Source organism: Enhydra lutris, unplaced genomic scaffold (genome assembly GCF_002288905.1).
Source record: "Enhydra lutris kenyoni isolate GAN:26980312 unplaced genomic scaffold, ASM228890v2 scaffoldscaffold13, whole genome shotgun sequence".
Taxonomy (NCBI): Eukaryota; Metazoa; Chordata; class Mammalia; order Carnivora; family Mustelidae; genus Enhydra; species Enhydra lutris.
In genome coordinates this window covers 34573205-34592804 of record NW_019154097.1, presented here as the reverse complement: position 1 = coordinate 34592804, position 19600 = coordinate 34573205, and the positions used below count along the sequence as shown (strand labels likewise).

The window sequence follows — 19600 nt, the reverse complement described above, 5'->3', positions numbered from 1 at the left end:
GGGCAGGGCCGGGGACCGGGGACACGTGGGAGAGCGCGTGCGACAGGCCCCGCCCCCGGGTCCGGCCCCCACCGGGAGCCGCTCGGCGTCCGCGGCCACCTACGGGTGTGGGCGGGGCCCGGTCGCTCGCTCCCTCCTGGCCCGCCCCTCCCCCTCCCGCCCTCTGGGGGCCACAGGTGCTCCCGAGGACGCTCGGGCCGTGCTCCGCCCGGGTCCTCTCGCCCAGGCCCCTGGGCAGACGCCCCCTCCGGACGCGGCGGTGGCTGGACCGCGCGCAGCTGGCCAGTGAGCTCGGCCGTCCTGCCAGACACTTGCCACCGCTCCGCGGTGGGAGTGGGAATTAAAGTCCCTTAGATGGGGGCACCTGGGTGGCTCAGTCGTTAAGCGGCTGCCTTTACCTCAGGTCCTGATCCCAGGTCCTGGAATTGAGCCCCACGTCGAGCTTGTGTGCTTGGCGGGAAGCCTGCTTCTTCCTCTCCCTCTCCCCCTGCTTGTGTTCCTGCTCTCCCTGTGTCTCTCTCTCTGTCAAATACATAAACAAAATCTTAAAAAAAAAATTTTTTTTTAAAGTCCCTTAGGTGCGGTGAGTTTCATGTCCACTCTTATCCCATGGTGGCCTTCTGCAGACCTCGAAAGCCCTCCCTTTCCCCCACAGTAGCCTCCATGAGCGGGAGCCTGGGGCAAGCGGGGGAGTGTACTGGAAGGTCGGGGTTTCATCCCTCCGTCCAGGGCTGCTTCTTGGCGGTCTCCCCAGAGGCTGGCAGCTGGCCAAACTCCCTGGGGCACCCAGTAAACAGTGAATAGAAGACTGGGCGACTGCTAAGCCATTGGACAGCCGGGCTCACAACTGAGGTTTACAGAGGTGAAGTTTCTTGCTTGCAAAGAGAAACCGGGAGCTGCTACCCCAGCCTGGCCTCGAGAAGGTTCTGTGTGTCAGACGTTGGCCAGCCTGGTTTAGAGGCCCCAAAGTCCCCATCACTGCAACCACAATTGAGCAAAATAGCAGGCAGGCGCCCCCTGCCTCGGGTGCCCAAACTCCAGAAGTGGCTGAGATGGCAAGGAGCCCCTTATGGGCTGGGTGGGGCCGGGAGGAGGGCGCCAGCTGGCCCCCTTAGCCCCTCCCTGAGCCACTGGCCTTCCACACTAGCAGGAAGCAAGTGTGGAAGAGCCAAAAACGCACACCTGCTGCGGGTCGTGCCTCCTTGGGCAGCTTCCTTCCCCAGCGGAGGTGGGGAGGAGGGGGAGCATTTCCACAGTCCTCTCTGTCTCCATCCTATGACTCTGTGCTGGGTCTTTGAGATGCCCTTTGAGAAAGTTGGGGGGAGTGTGGGTGCATGGGGGGGCCACCTACTTGGAGTTATTACAGAGGGAGTGGGGAGGGAAACTGAGGCAGTGAGGCCTGGCCCTCCCCTGAAGTCCCTAAAGCCAGTGGTGGCCCCAGAGAGAAGCCCCATGACCCAGATCTTAGAAAGATGGTGGGGTGAGGAACGAGCCCCTGCCAGTCTAGGATGGATGGGTGGGAGGCAGGGGGGGTGGGAGAGGAAGTAAGGTCATCTGTGTCGATCTGGGACACAACTACACCCTTGTGGTTCTCACCAAGCACTGTTTCATCTCCCTGCCTTCACTTACTCTTCACAACTACCCTATATGAAATCACTGTGACCGTTATCCCCATTTTACAGATGGGAACCTGCAGCACAGAGAGAGGGTGTGTCTTCCCCAAGGTCACACAGCACATTAGTGGCAGAGTGTGATTGCCCAGAGTCTGAAGCTCTGGCCCAGCCCTCTGTTTTAGCTCAGGCTTGAGCTGAACTGGTAGAGGCACCAGGGTCTCAGGCCCAGGGTCACTGGCTGTGGGGACCTTTACTCTGTGTTGCAGAAATGACTCCAGTCCAGGGGACTGTCCCTTTCTGATGCACAGGCGCTGGTGACATTAGGGACAGTGGTGTCACAGCTCTTCTGAAAGTAAAAAGGGCCCAACTTCCCAGTACAGGTCCTGCCCACTGGGCACCAGAGGGGTATGAGAGGCAGAGATGAAGGCCAGAGTGGATTGGCTGGCTCCCCGATGAGCCACTTTCCACCTGCAGCCCTCCATCCACACCCTGCCCCAGCCCTTTCCCTGCAGAGCAGGTCCTGGGTCCAGCACTGGGGCGTGGCCAGAGGGGATCCCCCACCTGGGCCCGAGCCACACCGTGGCCTTTGCCTTTCACCCACACCCAGGTCAGGGCTGCTCAAGGAGCCCACATACCTCCTAGTAAGTAAGTGACCTTGGGTGGTGCCTCTTAAAGCATAGCAGCACGTAGGCCAAAGCAGGTGGAGAAACTGAGGCACTGGAGTCTGGGATGTTCGTATCTTCTGCATGTATCCAGAGTCTGCCCCTTCCATTCCTTTCCATCTCCACCTACCCCACATTGTCCTGTCTTCTCTTACTCGACCGTTGTTATAGCCTCCTTAATCATTTCTCTGTTTCTCCAGTTTCCCGCCCCTCCCTACGCCCCTCCCCCATCCTTTCTTTACACAAGAGCAGAGAGTTCTTAAAAACTCAGAACAAGTCACTCCCTTCTTAAGCCCTTTGGTGGTTCCTTTTTCCCTATCAGTTCCCGGTTGTTCCAACAACATTAGTCGAAGACTTTCCTTTCTCCATTGAATTCCATTGGCACATTTGTTGAAAATTAATTGACCCTGTAAATGTGAATATGTTTCTGGACTCCCTCTTCTGTTCCACTGACCTATTTATTTATTTATTTATTTATCCTTATGCCAATACTATTCTATCTTGATTACTACAGCTTTATAGTAAGCTTTCAAGTCAGATAGTGCATATCTTCCAGTTTTGTTCTGTTTCAAAATTGTTGTGGCTGTCCTGGGTCTTTTGCACTTCCATGTAAACAGTAGGCACAGATTGCCAGTTTATATCAAAAGCCTGCTGGGATTTTGATTGGGGATTGCAATGACCATATATCAGCTTGGGGGTGGGGAGTGGACACCTTAACAATATTGAGTTTTTCAATCCATGATCATGGTATACCTCTCTAGTTATTTATACCTTCTTAAATTTTCCAGCATATAAGAAGACTTCAAACTGTTCATTGAAAAGTATTAGTTGCTATTTACATGAGCAATGAGAGAGAAACCCAGTCAGGTCAATCTATAGGAGATTATGTCTTGAGATGATCTTCATTTGTGATGAATTCAATTTTTGTTTTAAACCAAAGGTGTATCTCTCAGGTGGTGTTGAAATATATGCCCTTGAGTGTCACAAAATGGATTCTTCATTTGATGTGAAATCTCAGGTGAGAATCTTTTAAGGAGATAGACTAGCAGGACACGAGCTAGAAAAGCTGGAGTTTTTTAAGTTTCCTGCAGGTGATGACATGTTCCTAATAAACTAGGTGGGGCTGGACATCCTCCATTTGGGAAAGTATGTGGTGATTATGGGAAAGGCCTGGGGTCTGTAGCATCAGTGTACACAAGGTCATTTTTCATGCTAGAAGAGATAGAGCTTCTTGGAGTCACAAATATGGCTACTCCAGAACTCAGCTTTGAGATGGATATTTGACTGGCCAGCCTAGAAGACTTGACAGGTGGAGGCCTGTTCTCAGGAAATGCCCAAATCTTCTACTCAGAGAAGAGGAAAACCTGGGAGATTGGTGCATCTTTGGTGGGTATAAAAGTCCTCAATTTCAATGGGCGTGCCAAAGGCTCCATCTTGGTTCAAATGTCTGAGCCATGTTTTTTTGTTTCCAGTGTATAGTTCTTGCTTATCTTTCATTAGACTTATTTCTAAGTATTTTAAGTGTTTTGATACTATTGTACATTAAATTTTAAATTTCATTTTCTGTCATTTGTTGCTCATATATGGAAACACAACTGATTTTCGTATATTTGCCTTATATTCTGCAACCTTGCTAATGTCATGGATTCATTCTAGTAGATATTTGTAAACCCCTTAAGCTTTTCCGTGTAGACAATACCATTGTCTGTGAACAGAGGGAATCTTACATTCATCTGTATTATCTTTTTGCCTCTTATTCTTGCCTTATTGCAATGCTGAGAACCCCCAGTAAGTGTTGAATAAAAATGGTGACGGTGGGTATCCTTGTGTTATTCATGATCTTAGGGGAAGGCATTCATTTAGTCTTTCACTGATAACTGTGATATTAGTGCAGGTTTTCTGTAGACACTTTTCATCAGATGAAGAAGCTCACTTTTAGTTTATTGAGAGTTTTTATCATGAGTAGGGGCTGAATTTTGTCAAGTGCTTTTTCTGCTTCTATTGAGATAATCATTTATGTTTTTCCATTTATTCTTTTTTTTAGATTTTATTTATTTATTTTATTAGTTTTTTAAAGATTTTATTTATTTATTTGACAGAAACCGCAAGTAGGCAGAGAGGCAGGCAGAGAGAGAGAGGAGGAAGCAGGCTCCCTGCTGAGCAGAGAGCCCGATGGGACTCGATCCCAGGACCCTGAGATCATGACCTGAGCTGAATGAAGGCAGTCGCTTAACCAACTGAGCCACCCAGGCGCCCCGATTTTCTGTTGATTCTATAAATATGGTTACATTGATTGATTTTCAAGTGTTGAACCAACCTTGCATTCCTGGAATAATTATATCTCAATAAAGTTGATTTTTAAATTTTTAAGGCAAAACACAGGGGATGGGAGCTTAGGGTTAAAAGAGACGTGAAGGATGTACTTAATCACAAGATGTAGACTTCATTTAGATCCTGATTTTTTTTTAAGATTTTATTTCTTTGTCAGAGAGAGAAAGAGAGAGAGCGCAAGTAGGGGGAGTGGCAGACAGAGGGAGAAGCAGGCTCCTCTAGGAGCAGGGAGCCCAATGCGGGACTCCATCCCAGGACCCTGGGATCACAACCTGAGCCAAAAGCAGGCGCTCAACTGACTGAGTTACCTGGGCATCCCCAGATCCTGAGTTTTTTTAAGCATAAAAGAAACACCCTCTTTGTGAGCGTTTGGAAATTGAACACTGACAGGACCTTGAATGATGGTAAGAAATTACTGGTTGGTTTTTTCTTTTTTCTTTCTTTCTTTCTTTTTTTTTTTTTTTTTACTAGATGTGATAATGATATTGTAGACAAGGGTTTTATTGATTTTTTTTAAGTTTCAGAGATATATTTTAAAATATTAATGAATTAAAGCATTTTTAAGAAAGCCTTTGATGATCTGTCATCACTCTTAGCATCAAATCTAGAGCCCTGTACTTCCTCTTCCGCCCTCACCCTCTGCACCCTGGTTGCACTGGCCTGCTTGTGCTTTCTTTGGTGTGTCAAACTCCTTGCTGCCTTATGGTCTCTGCACTTACCGTTCCTTGGCGATGCCTCTCTGACCCCCCCCTTCCTCCCACCAGATCCGTCCCTTGTCAGATGCTATCCATCCTGCTGACACACAGTAGATGCCTGGAGTTTCAGGAAAGGATGGTGCAACATTCTTCCTCTCCCCACCGCTGCCGTCATCACCTCTCACCTGTACCGCTCGACACCTGTCTTTCCGGCTACGCTCACCGCCGCCCCAGTCCACCCCCCACACTGCAGCCAGGACGGTTTTTCAGAGAGTGGGCTCCGATCCTTGTGGCCACTGTCTGAACATAGATACAGCCTGAACATCTAACCAAGGAGCAAGACTCTCTTGTCCGCCTTCTCTCCTCTGCCACTGGAGGGCTCTGCGCCTGCTAGTCACAAAGGGGCCCGGGGAATGTAGAGACCCTAAGCATGTCACCCCGGGACCATCTCGTGGTTGGCACCAGATACCACTTTGCTGCTGCCCAGACCTGGACACTGGCTCCAGGAACAAGAGTGTCCTCTAGGCCGGACCCCAGGTGGCCTGTCTCTGCCCAGAGGGAACACAGAGTCCAGTTGTTGGGTTCTTGGAAAAACTACATCAGGGAGTTTAATAAGTGACCTGCAGGGCTGTTTACCAACATTGATAGTTCGGGACAGCCTCAGCCTCAGCCTGGAGCTAGGGCTCTGGGTCGCTGGATGGCCCCTTGGCCAATGATTGCTTGCCGGCAGCTGGAAAAGCAGAAGTGGAAAGCACTGCCTTGGAGCTGGCTCCCGTGGCAGCTCCCAAGGGAGGCTCCTCTTCCCCTCTGGGACCATCCCTGGGGATGTGGGAAGGGGTGGGTGGAGTCAGGGGCGGGTGGGCAGTACAAGATCAGGAATCATAGCCCGGATTCCAGGCCAAGTCTGCCACCGCTTGGCAAGACATTGAGCAATCAGTCCTTTCCACCAGCCAGCCTCCAATAGAAATTTAGATGGTGGAGGAGAAAGGAGGCAGAACTGAATGGACACTCCCTTGGCAGCTCCTCAGGTCTTGAATTGCCGTGGTCCCTCCTCTTCATCGGGCTCCTGGCTCTCCCCCTCCTCCCCATCCTCCTTTCTTGGGGGAGGGGAGGCAGGGGACCCTGCAGGCTAATGCCCCTGGGCTCTGGAGTCAGAAGACCTGGTTGAGTTCTTCTTCTCCCCTTCAGGCTGTGTGAGCTTGGACAGGTGTCTCACCTTCTCTGAGCCCCCATTCCTTCATCTTTGCAATGGGCATACTCTTTCTCGCCTCTGGATCTCCTCGGAGAATTAAAATTCATAAAGAGACAGTTTACGAATATGAAGGGTGAAGGGGGGACTGGGAGGCAGCAGGCAGGAGACAGCAGGGGTGAAAGAGAGTCAGCACCTCCCCTCCGCTCATCTCACCTCTGCAGTGCCTCACCTGGGACTGACCTTTTCATGGGCTCCATAAAAAAATTAACAGCCCAGCAAATGGCAGGGCTCAGTTGTGACTTTTGGCCCCTAGGGTTGCACAAAGAGGGGCATTTAGCCCAAGGACGGTCTTCATAGGTGGGTGCTGGATAAATGCGTGTGGGGGGGCGGTCTTGCAGGACCCCAGCCCCTCCACCCAGTGTGAAATCCCACCATTAGTGACATCTGTGGCTTAGTTACATCAGGGGCGGCAAACTACAGTCCCCACCAGTTTTTGTGAAGCCTGCAAGCTAAGAATGGTGTTTGCATTTGTAAATGGTTGGAAAAAAAAATCAAAGGGAGACTATTTCGTGACATGTGACGATTGTATGAACTTCAAACGTAAGTGCCCACGAATAGTTTCATTGGAACACAGCCACGTTTCCTCATTCGTGTGCTGCCCGTGGCTTTCTAGTGTCGCAACAGTAAGGGGAGTGGTTTCAACAGAGACTGTTCTGCAAAGCCCAGAGCACTCCTTATTCGGCCCTTTAAGGAAAAAGTGTGCAGACCCCTGGTTTAAACAAAAGCAAGACCAAAAAGTAGCTTTGAAAGTGGAAGCGCCCTGGGAAGATTCCAGAGGGGTTGTTGGGTGGAAGTCCGGAGTCCCAGTCTAACCATCCAGCCAGTGGCTGGGTCGTGTCCCCCCTCTCCAAGCCTCGTTTTCTCTGTCAAATGACACAGCGATTTAATGCAGCAACGTTTAATCCAGCATTGCTGGAAGCCTCCGTTTACACAGTCTGATTGTCACCCACCCCTTAATGAGAAGTAACTCAGACGGCTTTCCTCCGTGCCCAGACGAGAGCTTGAGGATACACAGGGGGACGGGACAGTGTCACACTGAGCAAGGGGAACAAGGAGGAAGGAAGGGTTTCTCCTCTTCAAAACCATGTCCAAAAGAGCCTCTTTCTGTCACAGGCCATGCCAGGGGCAGCTGGCAACAGGGAGGGGGTCACTGAGGCAAGGGCTGCAGCCAGCCCAGGGCAGGGTCGGGGTGTGGGGGGGGGGTGTGGGAAGACAAGCAGCACACTCCCCTTCTGCCGGGACTCTGGAGTCTCAGATGCTGTCCCAGCACACTGGAGACCGGCCAATACATACAGAAATGTTCTAATCCTGTCCCTTCCCAGCTCATTCCACCAAAGCCAAAGTCCCCTCAACAGCCCAGAGGCCCCAAGGATCCCACCCAACACCCTTAATCTTTCTGATCACAGCTCCCTCTTCCTTCCCCCAACCCAGGGCAACTCCAGCCTCCCCCACCTTCTTGCAGGACGTCCAGAGGAGACCACCTTCCAGCCTAAGGCCCAGGGCGGCCAGATCAGAAGGTTGGTGGCCCCGCCCACCCTGACCCTCCCCCGCAGCCAAAGCCTGTCCTTACCAAAGCAAAATAACTTGACGAAGAAATCGAGTTGGTTAAAAGAAAACATTTTTATATTACATGGGCACACGGGGCTCAGGGTGACAGTGCCATCTGTGGGCAGAGGATAGCCGCTGCGGCCCTCTGGGGGTCTGTACCTCCCCCTGGGGCCTCCTGGTGTGCTGTGTCCCAGCCAGGTCTCCCCGGGGCTTGGAGGAGCAGGTCAGACAAGCAGGCTTCCCTGCAGTCCAGCCCGAGGGCTTCACCACCTAAGGGCAACCTAACACTCCTGACTGCTGATTTCCGCCTCCGTGAGGGTAGGAGGAGTCGGGTTCCGCGATCCCGGGGTCAAGGTTACATCCTCCCCTTTGCAGAGCGGCGGGTCCTGTTTGCCGAAAGGCCCGATGACGCACAGGGGTGGGAGATGATGTCGCTTGCCACAGCCCGGTGGGCGGCGAGGGCAAGGACCACCTGGGCGGTGGGGGCTGGGCCTGCTCCTCCCTGTCCCCCATCCTCGGAGGTCACTGGTCCAAAAGCTGCTGCCGGCGACCACGCCCCTCAGTAGGGATAAGGGGACACCGCGATGAGCAGGACGAAGACACTTTGGTGGCGCGGCGCCGCGGCGCGCACCGTCAGCCGGTAGAGGCCAGCGCGGGTGAGCGCGCGGCGGGTGTAGACGGCGCCCACGCCGGCGCGCAGCGGGCGCAGAGCGAAGGGGCTGCGCGGGTCGGGCTCGAGCACGCTGAGCTCCGTGCGGTTGGCGGGGACGCCGGCCTCGGAGAAGGCGGCGAGGCGGGCCACGTCGTGGTGGGCGCGCACGCCCAGGGGCAGCGGCAGCAGCTTGTACAGCAGCGCGGAGGGGCTGCCCGCGCTGCAGTCCTGCGAGCAGCGCCGGAAACACGTCCTGCGGGCGGGATACATGGACCGACTCCGGTGGCCGGCGGTATAAACCGGCCCTCAGCCCCGAGCCCCGCAGTCCTCGCCCCCAGTGCCTTCTCTACAAGCACCACTGTTAGCCCACGTTGGAGATCAGCAAACTGAGGCCCAAAGAATCTGGAGACGTGCCCCTTCCCGTGGGAAGCGGGTCTCATAATCCCATCGGACTTTCCCAGCTCACGCCCCCAGGCCAGTCTGGTGGACAACACAATTCAGAACCCTCCAGGATCGCAGGGCACCTCAGAGCTGAGTCACCTGCTCTGGGTTTGCAGGGGGAGGAGGACTCAAAGACACCTGCTTAGCCCTTCCAGGGCATCCACGCCCCTCCAGGGCCCCCAGCCTGGGCCTCCCAGTAGGTAGAGTCCAGGGCAAGTCACCTTCCCTGACTGCTGCAAAGCTTGTGTCTGCCAAGGTCCCCATGCAAGTGCATCTTTACCAGTATGTGTAGCCGCAGTGAGTGGTGTGAAGGAGGTGTGCTCTGTGCTTGTGTGCCAGTGTGTCGGGGTCCTGGGGTTATGTGGGGGTGTGTGTGTGTGTCCCTGTGTCTAGGGTTTTCTGTGTGTAGCCATGTATGTCACGTGAAGGTCTCCACATGAAGGTCTCCAAGTCCCCCTGGCCTTTGGCCTCTCCCTGCCCCCAGGTCCTTATGCTGCAGCCGCAGGATCATTGCACTAAACACTGGTGCCGGCTGAACTTGCACCATGAGGGGCTGCAGGAGGGGCTCTTCATGGGGCTGCCCTGCCCTGTGGGCACAGAGGCCCCGTTCGGGAATTTTGGCAGCATTGACCCCCCCCCCCCGCCTTTGCCCTAGCAGGGCCCCTGCCTGAGACATGGCCCTTCTGGAGGAAGGATCCAGCTGTCCAGGAGCCAGAACGTAAGCGCCCAGTTCCAGGCAGGCCATGTGCCCCGATTTACCCCCAGCCAGCTCAGCCCTTACCCTGGGCTGGAGCCTTGCCGGTAGGTGGCCGGACACGGCGTGTCCACGCACTGGTAGCTGCCACGGGTGTTAAAGCACATCCGGCTGGGCCCACACTCGATGCCGTCCTCCTCACACTCGTTGATATCTGGCGGGGGAGGGTGGTAGGGGGAGGTTGGCAAAGAGATGGGGAATAAAAAGGTGTGACTTAGTGGGAGGGCCCGGGGGCAGGAACCACGGAAGGTGTGGGAGCAGGGAGAGGCAGGAGAGAAATGCCTATAGAGTGCCAGTGAGGCGGGCAGCCCCTCTCCCCTCAGGCCCAGCCACCCTGATCTGGGACAGTCCAGCTGGCAGGCCCTGAGCACCTCCCCAATCTCCCCAGGTGGGCACCCTGGGGACCTCTGGAGCCTTGAGCTGGGCTGGAGGGTCTGGAAGAGATGGGGGCCCCTCTCGGAACCAGAGTGCTGACTGCCCATGACCCTTGTCTGTCCCAGGGGAAGCCCTGCCCTTCTCATAGGACAGTCACAGATCCTCCCGGCAGAGAGTGAGGGATGGAGACAGGCAAGGCAGGCTGATTCCCACTTTCCGGGGGTGGGATGGCTGGCCCCAGCCTCGGAGCACATTCAGACAATCGGGAGAGCACCTTGGCTGGGGAGTTAGGGGACCAGCAGCTGCTGCCTCACTGGAATGCTATCTCTGTGCCTGCCCTCCCAGGTCTCATCCAGGCCCTACAGAGAGGACTGTGTTAGCTCCATTTCACCAGGAGGCAGAGGCTCAGAGAGGTGAAGTGAGCTGCCCAGGGACACACAGCAGCGCTGCGATCTGCCTCCAGGGCTGCTTTCGGAGCCTGCCCACGCAGCCTCTTAGTTCCCGCCTAGGAATGTGGCTTCCAGACAGGCTGTGGGCCCCTGGGGTGCTCTGAGCTCCTCTCCCTGCCCCACCCTCATGTGCGATGGTTTAGAAGCAGCGGGAGACAGCCTCCCCTTCCCAGGAAGCCCCGTCCTGGCCGGCCCAGAACTGGCAGGGGCGCCGCTCACCCTGGCAGTTTTTCCCGCTGGGAAGGAGGCGGTAGCCAGCGGGGCAGAGGCACTGGTAGCTGCCCTCGGTGTTTCGGCAGGCGTGCTGGCACAGGCTCCTCACCCGGCACTCATCCAGGTCTGGCCCAGGCGGCGGGGGGGGGGGGGGCGGTGGTGGCAGAGACACACACTGAGTCATTGGATGCTGTGGCACTCCGCCCCGTCCGCCCCTTGTTCCTGGAGGCTTGGCGTTGGGGACGCAGAGGGGGCAGGTGGAGACACTGCCCTCCACACCACCCTCCCCTTTGCTTCTGCTCCCCAGCTTCAGCCTCCACAGGGCCTGGGGACCGTCCCTGCCTCCCCACCCCCACCGGTCCCTGTTCACTGTCTCCTTCCTCCTCCTCCTTCTTCCTTCCTGCCTGCAAACCTCCTTCCCTGACCGCTTCACCTTTGCACACCAAAAGGAGTTGTTTCTCAAAAGTGGGTCAAGTGTCCAGAAGTCAAGTGTTTGGGAGAATCCTCTGCCCCCCTCCTGGAAGCACGCTGCCCATCCATCCGCCTGCGCCGCCCATCCCACTTGCCCTGAGTCCTGGGGTTTTGAACACAGGGTGTGGTGCCCACAACCCAGCCCCAGAGCCCACGCTAACGTGGCAGCTGTGTCCCCAGGGGGATGGCTGGGGCCTGGCCTTACCTGTGCAGACCCCGTTCTGCCGGATGAAGCCAGCAGGGCACCAGGCCCGACCCAGACTGCTTGGGGTCCCGGAGCCTGGCCGGAGGGAGACCCAGGCGTGGGAGGAGCTCCTGGGGAGAGGGGCACGGGGCCGCAGCCAGGGCCCTAAGGGGCCCCGGTGGCTGAGAGTGGTGACGTTTTGGTCGCTGCGCTCTAGCGGGACGCAGGTCTTGCCATCACGGAGAAGGGTCTGGCCCGGGGGGCACAGGCAACGGTAGCCGCCCTGGAGGTTTTGGCACCGGAAGACACAGGTCCGGGGTAGCTGCAGGCATTCGTTGATATCTGCAAAGGAACAGGGCCAGGCAGGGGGCCAGACGTGGCTCGGAGGGCTTGCCACGGCCACTCCACCTGACTGTGGCCACCTTCCTGGGCTCCAGCCTTCCCCGGAATCCGGCGGCCTCCCCCCACTGCATACAGGCCTGCCCACGAGCCTCCCTTCTCCCACACCACCTCCAGCCTCTGCTGCTCAAGGAGGCCCCGATGTCCCCCAGCTCTGGGCCTCCTCCCAGGTTCCCTGACACTTCAGCCTCCTGGGGAGGCCCATTCTCCCTGCTCAGCCTCTCAGAGACCCACCCACTTCTGCCCACCCTCCCCCTCTTCCTAGGCTCCCAGGGGAGGGGACCTGGGCTCCCAGGGAAGCCAGACAGCAGCAAAGCACAGATCCGGGCACATGGAAAGGGGAAAACGCACCATCAATGTTAGCTATTGTTTTGGTCCCAGAACTCAACAACACCCTTGTCACCCTTGTCTGACTACGCGCCAGGGGGTTCCGACCCGGGCTCCAACGAGGGGCTGAGTGGCCCCGTACCTAAGCAGGGCAGGCCGGGGCTCTGGGTCCGGTAACCCTGGGGACAGCTGCAATGGTGCCCGCCTGGGGTGTTCTCACAGATCTGGTTGAAGTGACACTCATCCGACTGTTCCAGACATTCGTCCACATCTGGGGAGGCAGGGGTGTGGATAGAGGTTGGGACCGAGCCTCTCCCCCTGCCCACAGCAACACAGCGCACCTCTCCACCTCTGGGCCTCCTCCCTGACCCCCCTCCCACTTCAGTGCCACCGGGTAGAAGGTCAGTGTTTGCAACCACCTGCCTCAATTAGGCCAGCTTTGGAGAGTAAGAAGGTTCTGGGGTCCAAAAAGAAAGCAGGGGCTTAAAAGGTGGGCTTTGGAGGCCGAGTCCCGGGTTTGGGCTGAGCTCTGCCATGTCTCTGGGTCCTTGAGCAAGGGACTGTCCCTCTCCCATCCTTTGTTTTCTTATCTGTGAGGGGGTCAGGACGGGACCTTTCAGGAAAACCCTGTATGACGCGGGAAGGCGGTAGGAGCCTGGTTCAGGGAAAGAGCTCACGAAAAACAAGGAAGCAAGGGCGGGAGGAAAGCAGGAGGCAGAGGACACCTGGGGTCACCTCCTTTTCTAAGTTCCAGGTCCCCCTGCCCTTTGCCCTTGTACTAGGTGGTCCTATCCTCAGAGCCCAAGGACCTGAGATCAGAAAGCTCTAGAATGCTGGGGCAGGAAAGTCACCCATCCAGGGCAGAATCTTAAAGGCTAACAGCATCCGATTCCTAGTGGCCGCTGGAGAAGCTGTGTTGAGGAGGATTCAGAGGCCATTTTGGGGCTGGGAGGGGACCTTGGGGAAGGGGCAGCAGACACGGCGTATTTGCCAGCCCTGACCTGGCCACCTGCATCTTTCTCCCCAGCCTCACTGCTCCTTCTGCCAAGACAGCTCTGCTTTCCCCAGAGGCCCAGAGGCCCAGTGGCACACAGTACATCCTCTACTGAAGCCTGGGACCACTGGAGTCTGGACAGCCCCCCATCCTGCCCCTGTCACCTTCACAGCCGGCCCCATCAGGGGCCACCCGGAAGCCAGGCCTGCAGTCGGGGAGGCAGTGGTAGGACCCAAAGAGGTTCACACAGCGCTGTCCCTCCTGGCAAAGGTGGGCATCCCAGGCACACTCATCCACATCTGGGGGGCAAACGGGGGCGACGTGAACACACGTCCCCCGGGCCCACTCTGGCCCAGGAGCCCCTGGCCCAAAAGGCCCCGCCCCTGCTGCTAGCTCTTTCCATCATCTCACCCCTCCCCCAGAAACATAGAGCCCACCCCCAGGGACCCACGGGCCTGGATCTGGGGGTTCCCTGACATGGGGTTGTGGACAATGCCTCGTGGACACAGGGCTCAAAGTGCAGTGGAGACTCGGCAGGGCCAGGCCTCACTGGGGGGCGCAGAGGCACGCCGCTGGGGAGGGTCAGCATCTGGACAGCGTCCTAGGGTCGGATTTGCCATCCAGAAACCTTGTGATGGGGGCAACCAGAGCAAGTGGGGCAGAAGGCTGTTCATCACCCACTTCCTAACCCAGTTGGTGGGCAGTGACCGTGGGGCGGTGGGAAAGGCCCTGAGGCCGTGTTCAGGCTCAGCAGGTGCGCGTGCCATGAGCATGGGGTGGCCCCGTGTATGTCTCCGGGGCTCCCTAGCACCAAAGCACTCGAGCCTCTCCCACCTGCCGCCTGCACAGCAGGAAATTCCCAATGGAAACAGGGTGTCGCCATCCCTGGGCTCGCAGCCGGTGCTGTCAGGAATGGGCCGTGTCCTGAGGCGTGTGCCCCCGGCTGGGGTCATGGCTCTAGAACGGAAAGCCCAGCACATGCCCAGGCCAACTTCAAGGAGAGCTTCTGCCCAGGAGCCCACTCACCTCTGCAGTTCCTGTCATCCCTGGCCAGGGCAAAGCCCAGCGGACAGGAGCAGGAGAAGCGACCAGGTGCATTGTGGCAGGAGTGAGAACAGGGGGTGGGGCCCTCTGAACATTCGTCCCTGTCTGGGGGGGAGGGTGGGGGGACAGAGCTCTGGTGGTCTGCACCCACAGGACACAGCATCCATCCCAGGCTGAGCGGCCTCCCTCGTCCACCCCAGGGGAGGGGGAATGCACTCACCCACACAAAACTCTCCCTGGGCATCCAGCTCAAAGCCCTCTGGACAGCCGACTTCATTCTCGTCTACGAGGCAAAGGGACAGGTCCTAAGGATGCCAGGGCACTGTGGCCAAGGTGCCCCAGGACAGACAGCAGCCCCAGCCGTAGCTCCCTCTTGCTAGCCTGGCCAGGTCGATGCCCCCTGGGGTGTTCTCACAGATGCCCAGCCCATCTGGGAGCCCATTCCCACCCAGCCCAGGCCTGGTGGAGGCACTGGCTGCGGGTCATGCCATGGGGGCTCATGGCAGGCTGGCCGGACCAGAAGCCAGCAGACACGGGAGAGATCATTACAGAAAAGCACAAAACGGGCCGTCCCTGCGTGCAAACACACACTGCTGAGAATCCAGAGGAGTGGACGTGGCCCCTGGCTGTGAGTGGGGGAGGGGACCTGCAGAATGGGTATGTGATAACATCTGATGGCAGAGGCAAGCACAGGGGTGGCAGCAGACTGAGGTCTGGAAACGGGAGCCCAAAGAGACAGCCGGGCCCCACCTGCACTGAAGTGCTGCTCAAAGTCCTGGAGGAGGAGGGAAGAGAAGGAGGAGGTGGGGAGAGAGGGAGGTTAGAGGGAGGAGGGGGAGGAGGAATGGGAGGAAGGGGAGAGGAGGGGGAAGAGAGGGAGGTGGGGGAAGAGAAGGAGGGAGAGGAGGGGGAGGAGGGGAGCTGTCTGAGAGCCCATTCCCAGCCCAGGCCTGCTGGAGGCACTGGCTGTGGGTCATGCCACGGCAGGGGGAGGCTCACAGCGGGCTGGAGCCGGCAGATGCAGGGGAAATCCTTACAGAAAAGCACAAAACAGGCTGTCCGTGCGTGTGTGTGTGTGTGTGTGTGTGTGTGCAAACATGCACTGCTGAGAATCCAGAGGAGTGGGCGTGGCCCCTGGCTGTGAGTGGGGGAGGGGACGCACAGAACGGGTACATGATAGCATCTGATGGCGGAGGCAAGCACAGGGGTGGGGGCAGGCCCAGACTCCCGCGGTCACTGTAAGGGCGGCAGGCTTGCAAAAGTCATCGCTGGGTGTCAGCTGAGGGTGTCAGAAACACTGGTACTCCTGGTACCTACAAGGCAGGCGACACAGTGTCCACTTTACAGGTGGGAACACTGAGGGCCAGGGCATTGCCGCTGAGGTGCCACAGCTGGGAAATGGGTGTGGCTGGGTTTGAGCCAGGGTCTGCCTGACCCCAAAGCTGTGCCCTTACCACGGTCCCGTGCTCCATGCTACAAACAAGCCGGGACGGCAGATACCGGTGCCAGGTGTAGCCTTAGCCTCCCCCGCTGAGTATGAACCGCATACGCAAGTGGGTGGCCAGGCCTCCAGCAGTGGCTCCTGGCTACCCGGGTGGGGCCTCTGCTGCAGGGGCCTTTGAGGACAGTGGCATATGGCTGGAGTCTGGAACAGCAGCTTGGGGGGGGGGGCTTGGACCTTCACCATGGCACCCGGGAAAAGGCTCTGGGGGGTTTGAGCAGGAGCGGCCTGAAAAGCCACTGTTGGGCATATGGATGGTTGGACGGGAGCAGGGACACGCGGGAGGTGAGTGGATAAGGAGGTGAGCTGTCCCAGTCCTGAGTGTCTGGCCCACGGTCAGTGGGTGCAGGAGGTGGGGCGTCCCCTTGGCTTTTGGCCAGGTGCATCTGGGGCCACCGGTAGGGGTTTAGCGGGAGCAGTGGTGAGTGGAGGCCAAGGCTAGGGGCCTCACCAGCTTGCAGGGCTGTGGTAAGCTGGAAGTGCAGGGCCTCGGCCTTGGGGTCGAAGGCCGAGCTGATAGCTGAGGCCCTCAAGTGCTGCACCAGCGGGGGCTGGAGGCCCTGGGCCACCTTGTACTGGACGCTGTGGTTACATCGCAGGAACGTGGGAAGGCCGTCCTGCAGGAAGTGCTGCATGGAGCCCACAAACAGATGGCCTGGGCCCGTCTGCACATAGCTCTCCTCGAAGTCCTGGAGCGGGGGGGAGCAGGGAGAGGGAGAAGAGGGGGTAGAGGGGGAGGAGGAGGGGGAGGAAGGAGACAGATAAGGGTCAGATTTCAGCTTCCAAGGGGTAGGACCCTCAGCCCTCCATTCAAGGGAGGCCTTTCTCCTCCTCCTCCAGCCAGCTGGGCACCCTTGCGCGGATGACCTCCCTCCGGCATTCTCATGTATGAAATGGGGAAGACACTGGAGAGGCTGGGCCCACCAGGCTAAGCCCAGGCCAAGCCACACCCCCGCTCCTCCTGGGGTGTCAGGAGGGGATGTTTGGGGCTGCTCATCTTCTCCCCGGCCTTCTCCCCCACACACCCCCACCCCATCGGGCCGGCCCCCACCTGTACTTGAAGTTCCGCTTCAGCCAGGCTCTCGGGGATGCCGCCACTGACCTCCACATCAAGGAGCAGGAGGCCATCGGGATCCAGGCCCCAGGCCTCCTGGGTCATGGTGAGCAGCTCCCCTGCAACGCATCCCCACCCAGCCCAGAGTCACCACGGGGAGGGAGAGGCCCTGGGGTGAGGCCTCAGCCCCACCCAGCCTACCTGGGAGGAGACCAGCCCGCCGCCCCCCCTCACCTGTGGCAAACTCCACATGTGACTTCTGCAGGAAGTTGCCGCCTGTCAGAGAGTGGCCGTTCAGGGCGTCCCCACTCTCTCCAGCCAGGGCCCAGTAGATGGGGGCGATGGTGACCACGAGGGCCCGCATTAGAGGACCTGCACGGGGCGGGCATGGAGGCTGGGTCAGGGCTGGGTCCTCAGGGCCGCAACTCTCCTGCTCAAGATCCCTCTGTAACTCCCTATTGCTCCGGGAGGGCTCAGCCCCTTCCCTCCCTGCCCAGGCCCTGCCATAGGATCACCTGAGTCAGTTACTGGATTAGAACCTGGGAAGGGGTGTAGGCAAATACCCAGTTTGTGGAGATGTGGGGAAAACGAGCAGAATACGGGTATACACAGACTGGCAGCTAACTTGTCGATACTCAGATCAGTTCAAGGAATCCTAAGGGTGACTGGGTCACCACTGAGCCTGGGACACAGGGCTGGACCGGGCTGGAAATCAGGTCTCCTAACTTACAGATGCCTTCCAGAAGAGCCTGGGAGAGGACAGCCATTGACTTTGTAAACAGGGCCAAGAAGTTGCTCTGGACATGGATTCCCCAACCTTCACGTGATGCCCAGCCCTCCTCACAGGGCAGGGGGCACCTCAGTCTGGGGATGCAGAAACCCCACTCGCTTGGGGTCAGGGAGGGTGGAGCTTCTCCGTGGAGCCCCGGAAGAGTGGTCTGGAGGACCCAGGCTCGTGGCCAGCAGAGCCTGTTTCCAGCACATGGAGGCTGGCCCACCTGGCTTGGGGCCAGCTGCTTCTCCAAGGGCAGCTGGAAGTAGCAGCCCCATCTGGGCAGCCCCTCACTTCACCAGTGACCCCCGGCCAGAGCTCCCTGACCCCACGCTGTTCACACAGGCCTGCGGTCAAGGGCAGCTCTGGAGGAGCCGCTTGGGCAAAGACCCAGTCCGCACTGCCCTCTCCCTGCTCTGGACCCTCAGGGTGCCCTGCGAAGGGCTAGTCAGCAGGGTCTGCAACATGACTCCAGAACATTCCATCTGCTAGGGCACACTAGGATGACTCTGTTTGAGAGTGGACATTCCCTGGTGCTCTGGGCCTTCGAGCTAATTTTATTGGCCTCATTTCTCCCTTTCTGCCCCCTCCAGGGGGCATACCCCCTCATCCTTCTTTTTCTTTTTCTTTTTTTTAAAGATTATTTATTTATTTATTTGACAGACAGAGAGATCACAAGTAGGCAGAGAGGCAGGAAGAGGGAGAGAAGGAAGCAGGCTCCCCGCGGAGCAGAGGACCCTGGGATCATGACCTGAGCCAAAGGCAGTGGCTTTAACCCACTGAGCCACCCAGGTGCCCCATCCTTCTTTTTCTATTGGCTCTTAACAGTGAGTGGGTGGGGGATCCTCACTTGGCCATCGGTGATCTCAAAAATTATTATCTGACTGCATTCATGTATCCTGGTGATTTTACACTGTCTCGGTCTGATTCTTATTTTGTTCTGTTGGGAGGTACTTGGGGGGGCGGGTAGGAAGTGGCCTGTACCTAAATCCACTTTGGCTCAGACTCGGGTCTTAGGGGTAGGCCGGTTTCTTCCAGCCATCAGGCCCTGAGCCGGCCTCAGGACGCAGGCACAGGCACGGTTCAGCCCCCCACTTACCCACACTCGCAGGGACGTGGCTGATGCTGCTGTGGATGGTGGTGGCCCCGGAGCCTGCCTCCTTTCGCACGCTGGTGTTGAGAATGGCTCTGCTAAATTCCTGGCCATTGATCACCCCGGACATGCTGCCTCGGCTCCCGCGGGGCTCCCCTGGGAGGAGGTGGAGGACAGTGACGTTATCGGAGTAAGCCCGTACTGTTACCCGCTTCAGGGAGGAGGAACGGAGGCTCAGCACGTGCAAGTGACCTGCCCCAAGCGACAGAGCTCATGAGTGATGGACTCACTGCCCAGGGGATTCTGGCTCTGAGAGAGAAGAGGTGGGGAAGTTTTGAGAGGCGCCCTGCCCTGGGATGGTGCTGGCTTCTAATTCTGGCTCTGCTGTCACCTTCCTGGAAATCTGGACAAGTCAGGCCCCCGAGACACCCTTGAGTTGGGTTCTCTATACAGTGAGGAGGTAGGACCACAGATGTGCCAAAGACCTGTTGGGTTCTAAAATGCCGGGAGCTTGTGATGGAGGGGCTGGCAGGCTCCTCTGGGCCGGGGCATCAGGCCAAGACCTGAATGCTGCCACCTGAACATCCTTCATCCTGTCCGTGGCCCTAGCTCCAGCCGCCCCGCAGCTGGATCCCCAACAGCAGCTGGGCGGTCTGTAAGCAGGTGCTCTCTCCAGCACTCACCAGAGGCTGCTTCCTCTGGCTAATGCGCCAGCTGTCTCCTCGGCACAGACGGCATTTGGGGGGGGCGTGGGGGGGCATGAGACAGAGGTAGTC

At 57.7% G+C, this 19600-nt stretch overlaps 1 protein-coding gene across 1 annotated transcript in view; it reads right to left on the bottom strand.

Moving 5' to 3' along the window:
* Window positions 1–8207: 8207 nt before the first annotated feature.
* The window catches only part of LOC111146187 (hemicentin 2), a 145678-nt gene continuing 134285 nt past the window's right edge, over window positions 8208–19600 (bottom strand). The window contains exons 87-97 of the mRNA XM_022501624.1: window positions 18831–18980; window positions 17194–17331; window positions 16957–17078; window positions 16357–16594; window positions 14625–14687; window positions 13525–13659; window positions 12509–12637; window positions 11662–11982; window positions 10992–11111; window positions 9976–10102; window positions 8208–9006 (exon numbers count right to left, since the gene is read on the bottom strand). Coding sequence (XP_022357332.1) covers window positions 8661–9006; window positions 9976–10102; window positions 10992–11111; window positions 11662–11982; window positions 12509–12637; window positions 13525–13659; window positions 14625–14687; window positions 16357–16594; window positions 16957–17078; window positions 17194–17331; window positions 18831–18980 — 1889 coding nt within the window. The 3' untranslated portion in view covers window positions 8208–8660. The remainder of the gene's footprint in view (window positions 9007–9975; window positions 10103–10991; window positions 11112–11661; window positions 11983–12508; window positions 12638–13524; window positions 13660–14624; window positions 14688–16356; window positions 16595–16956; window positions 17079–17193; window positions 17332–18830; window positions 18981–19600) is intronic.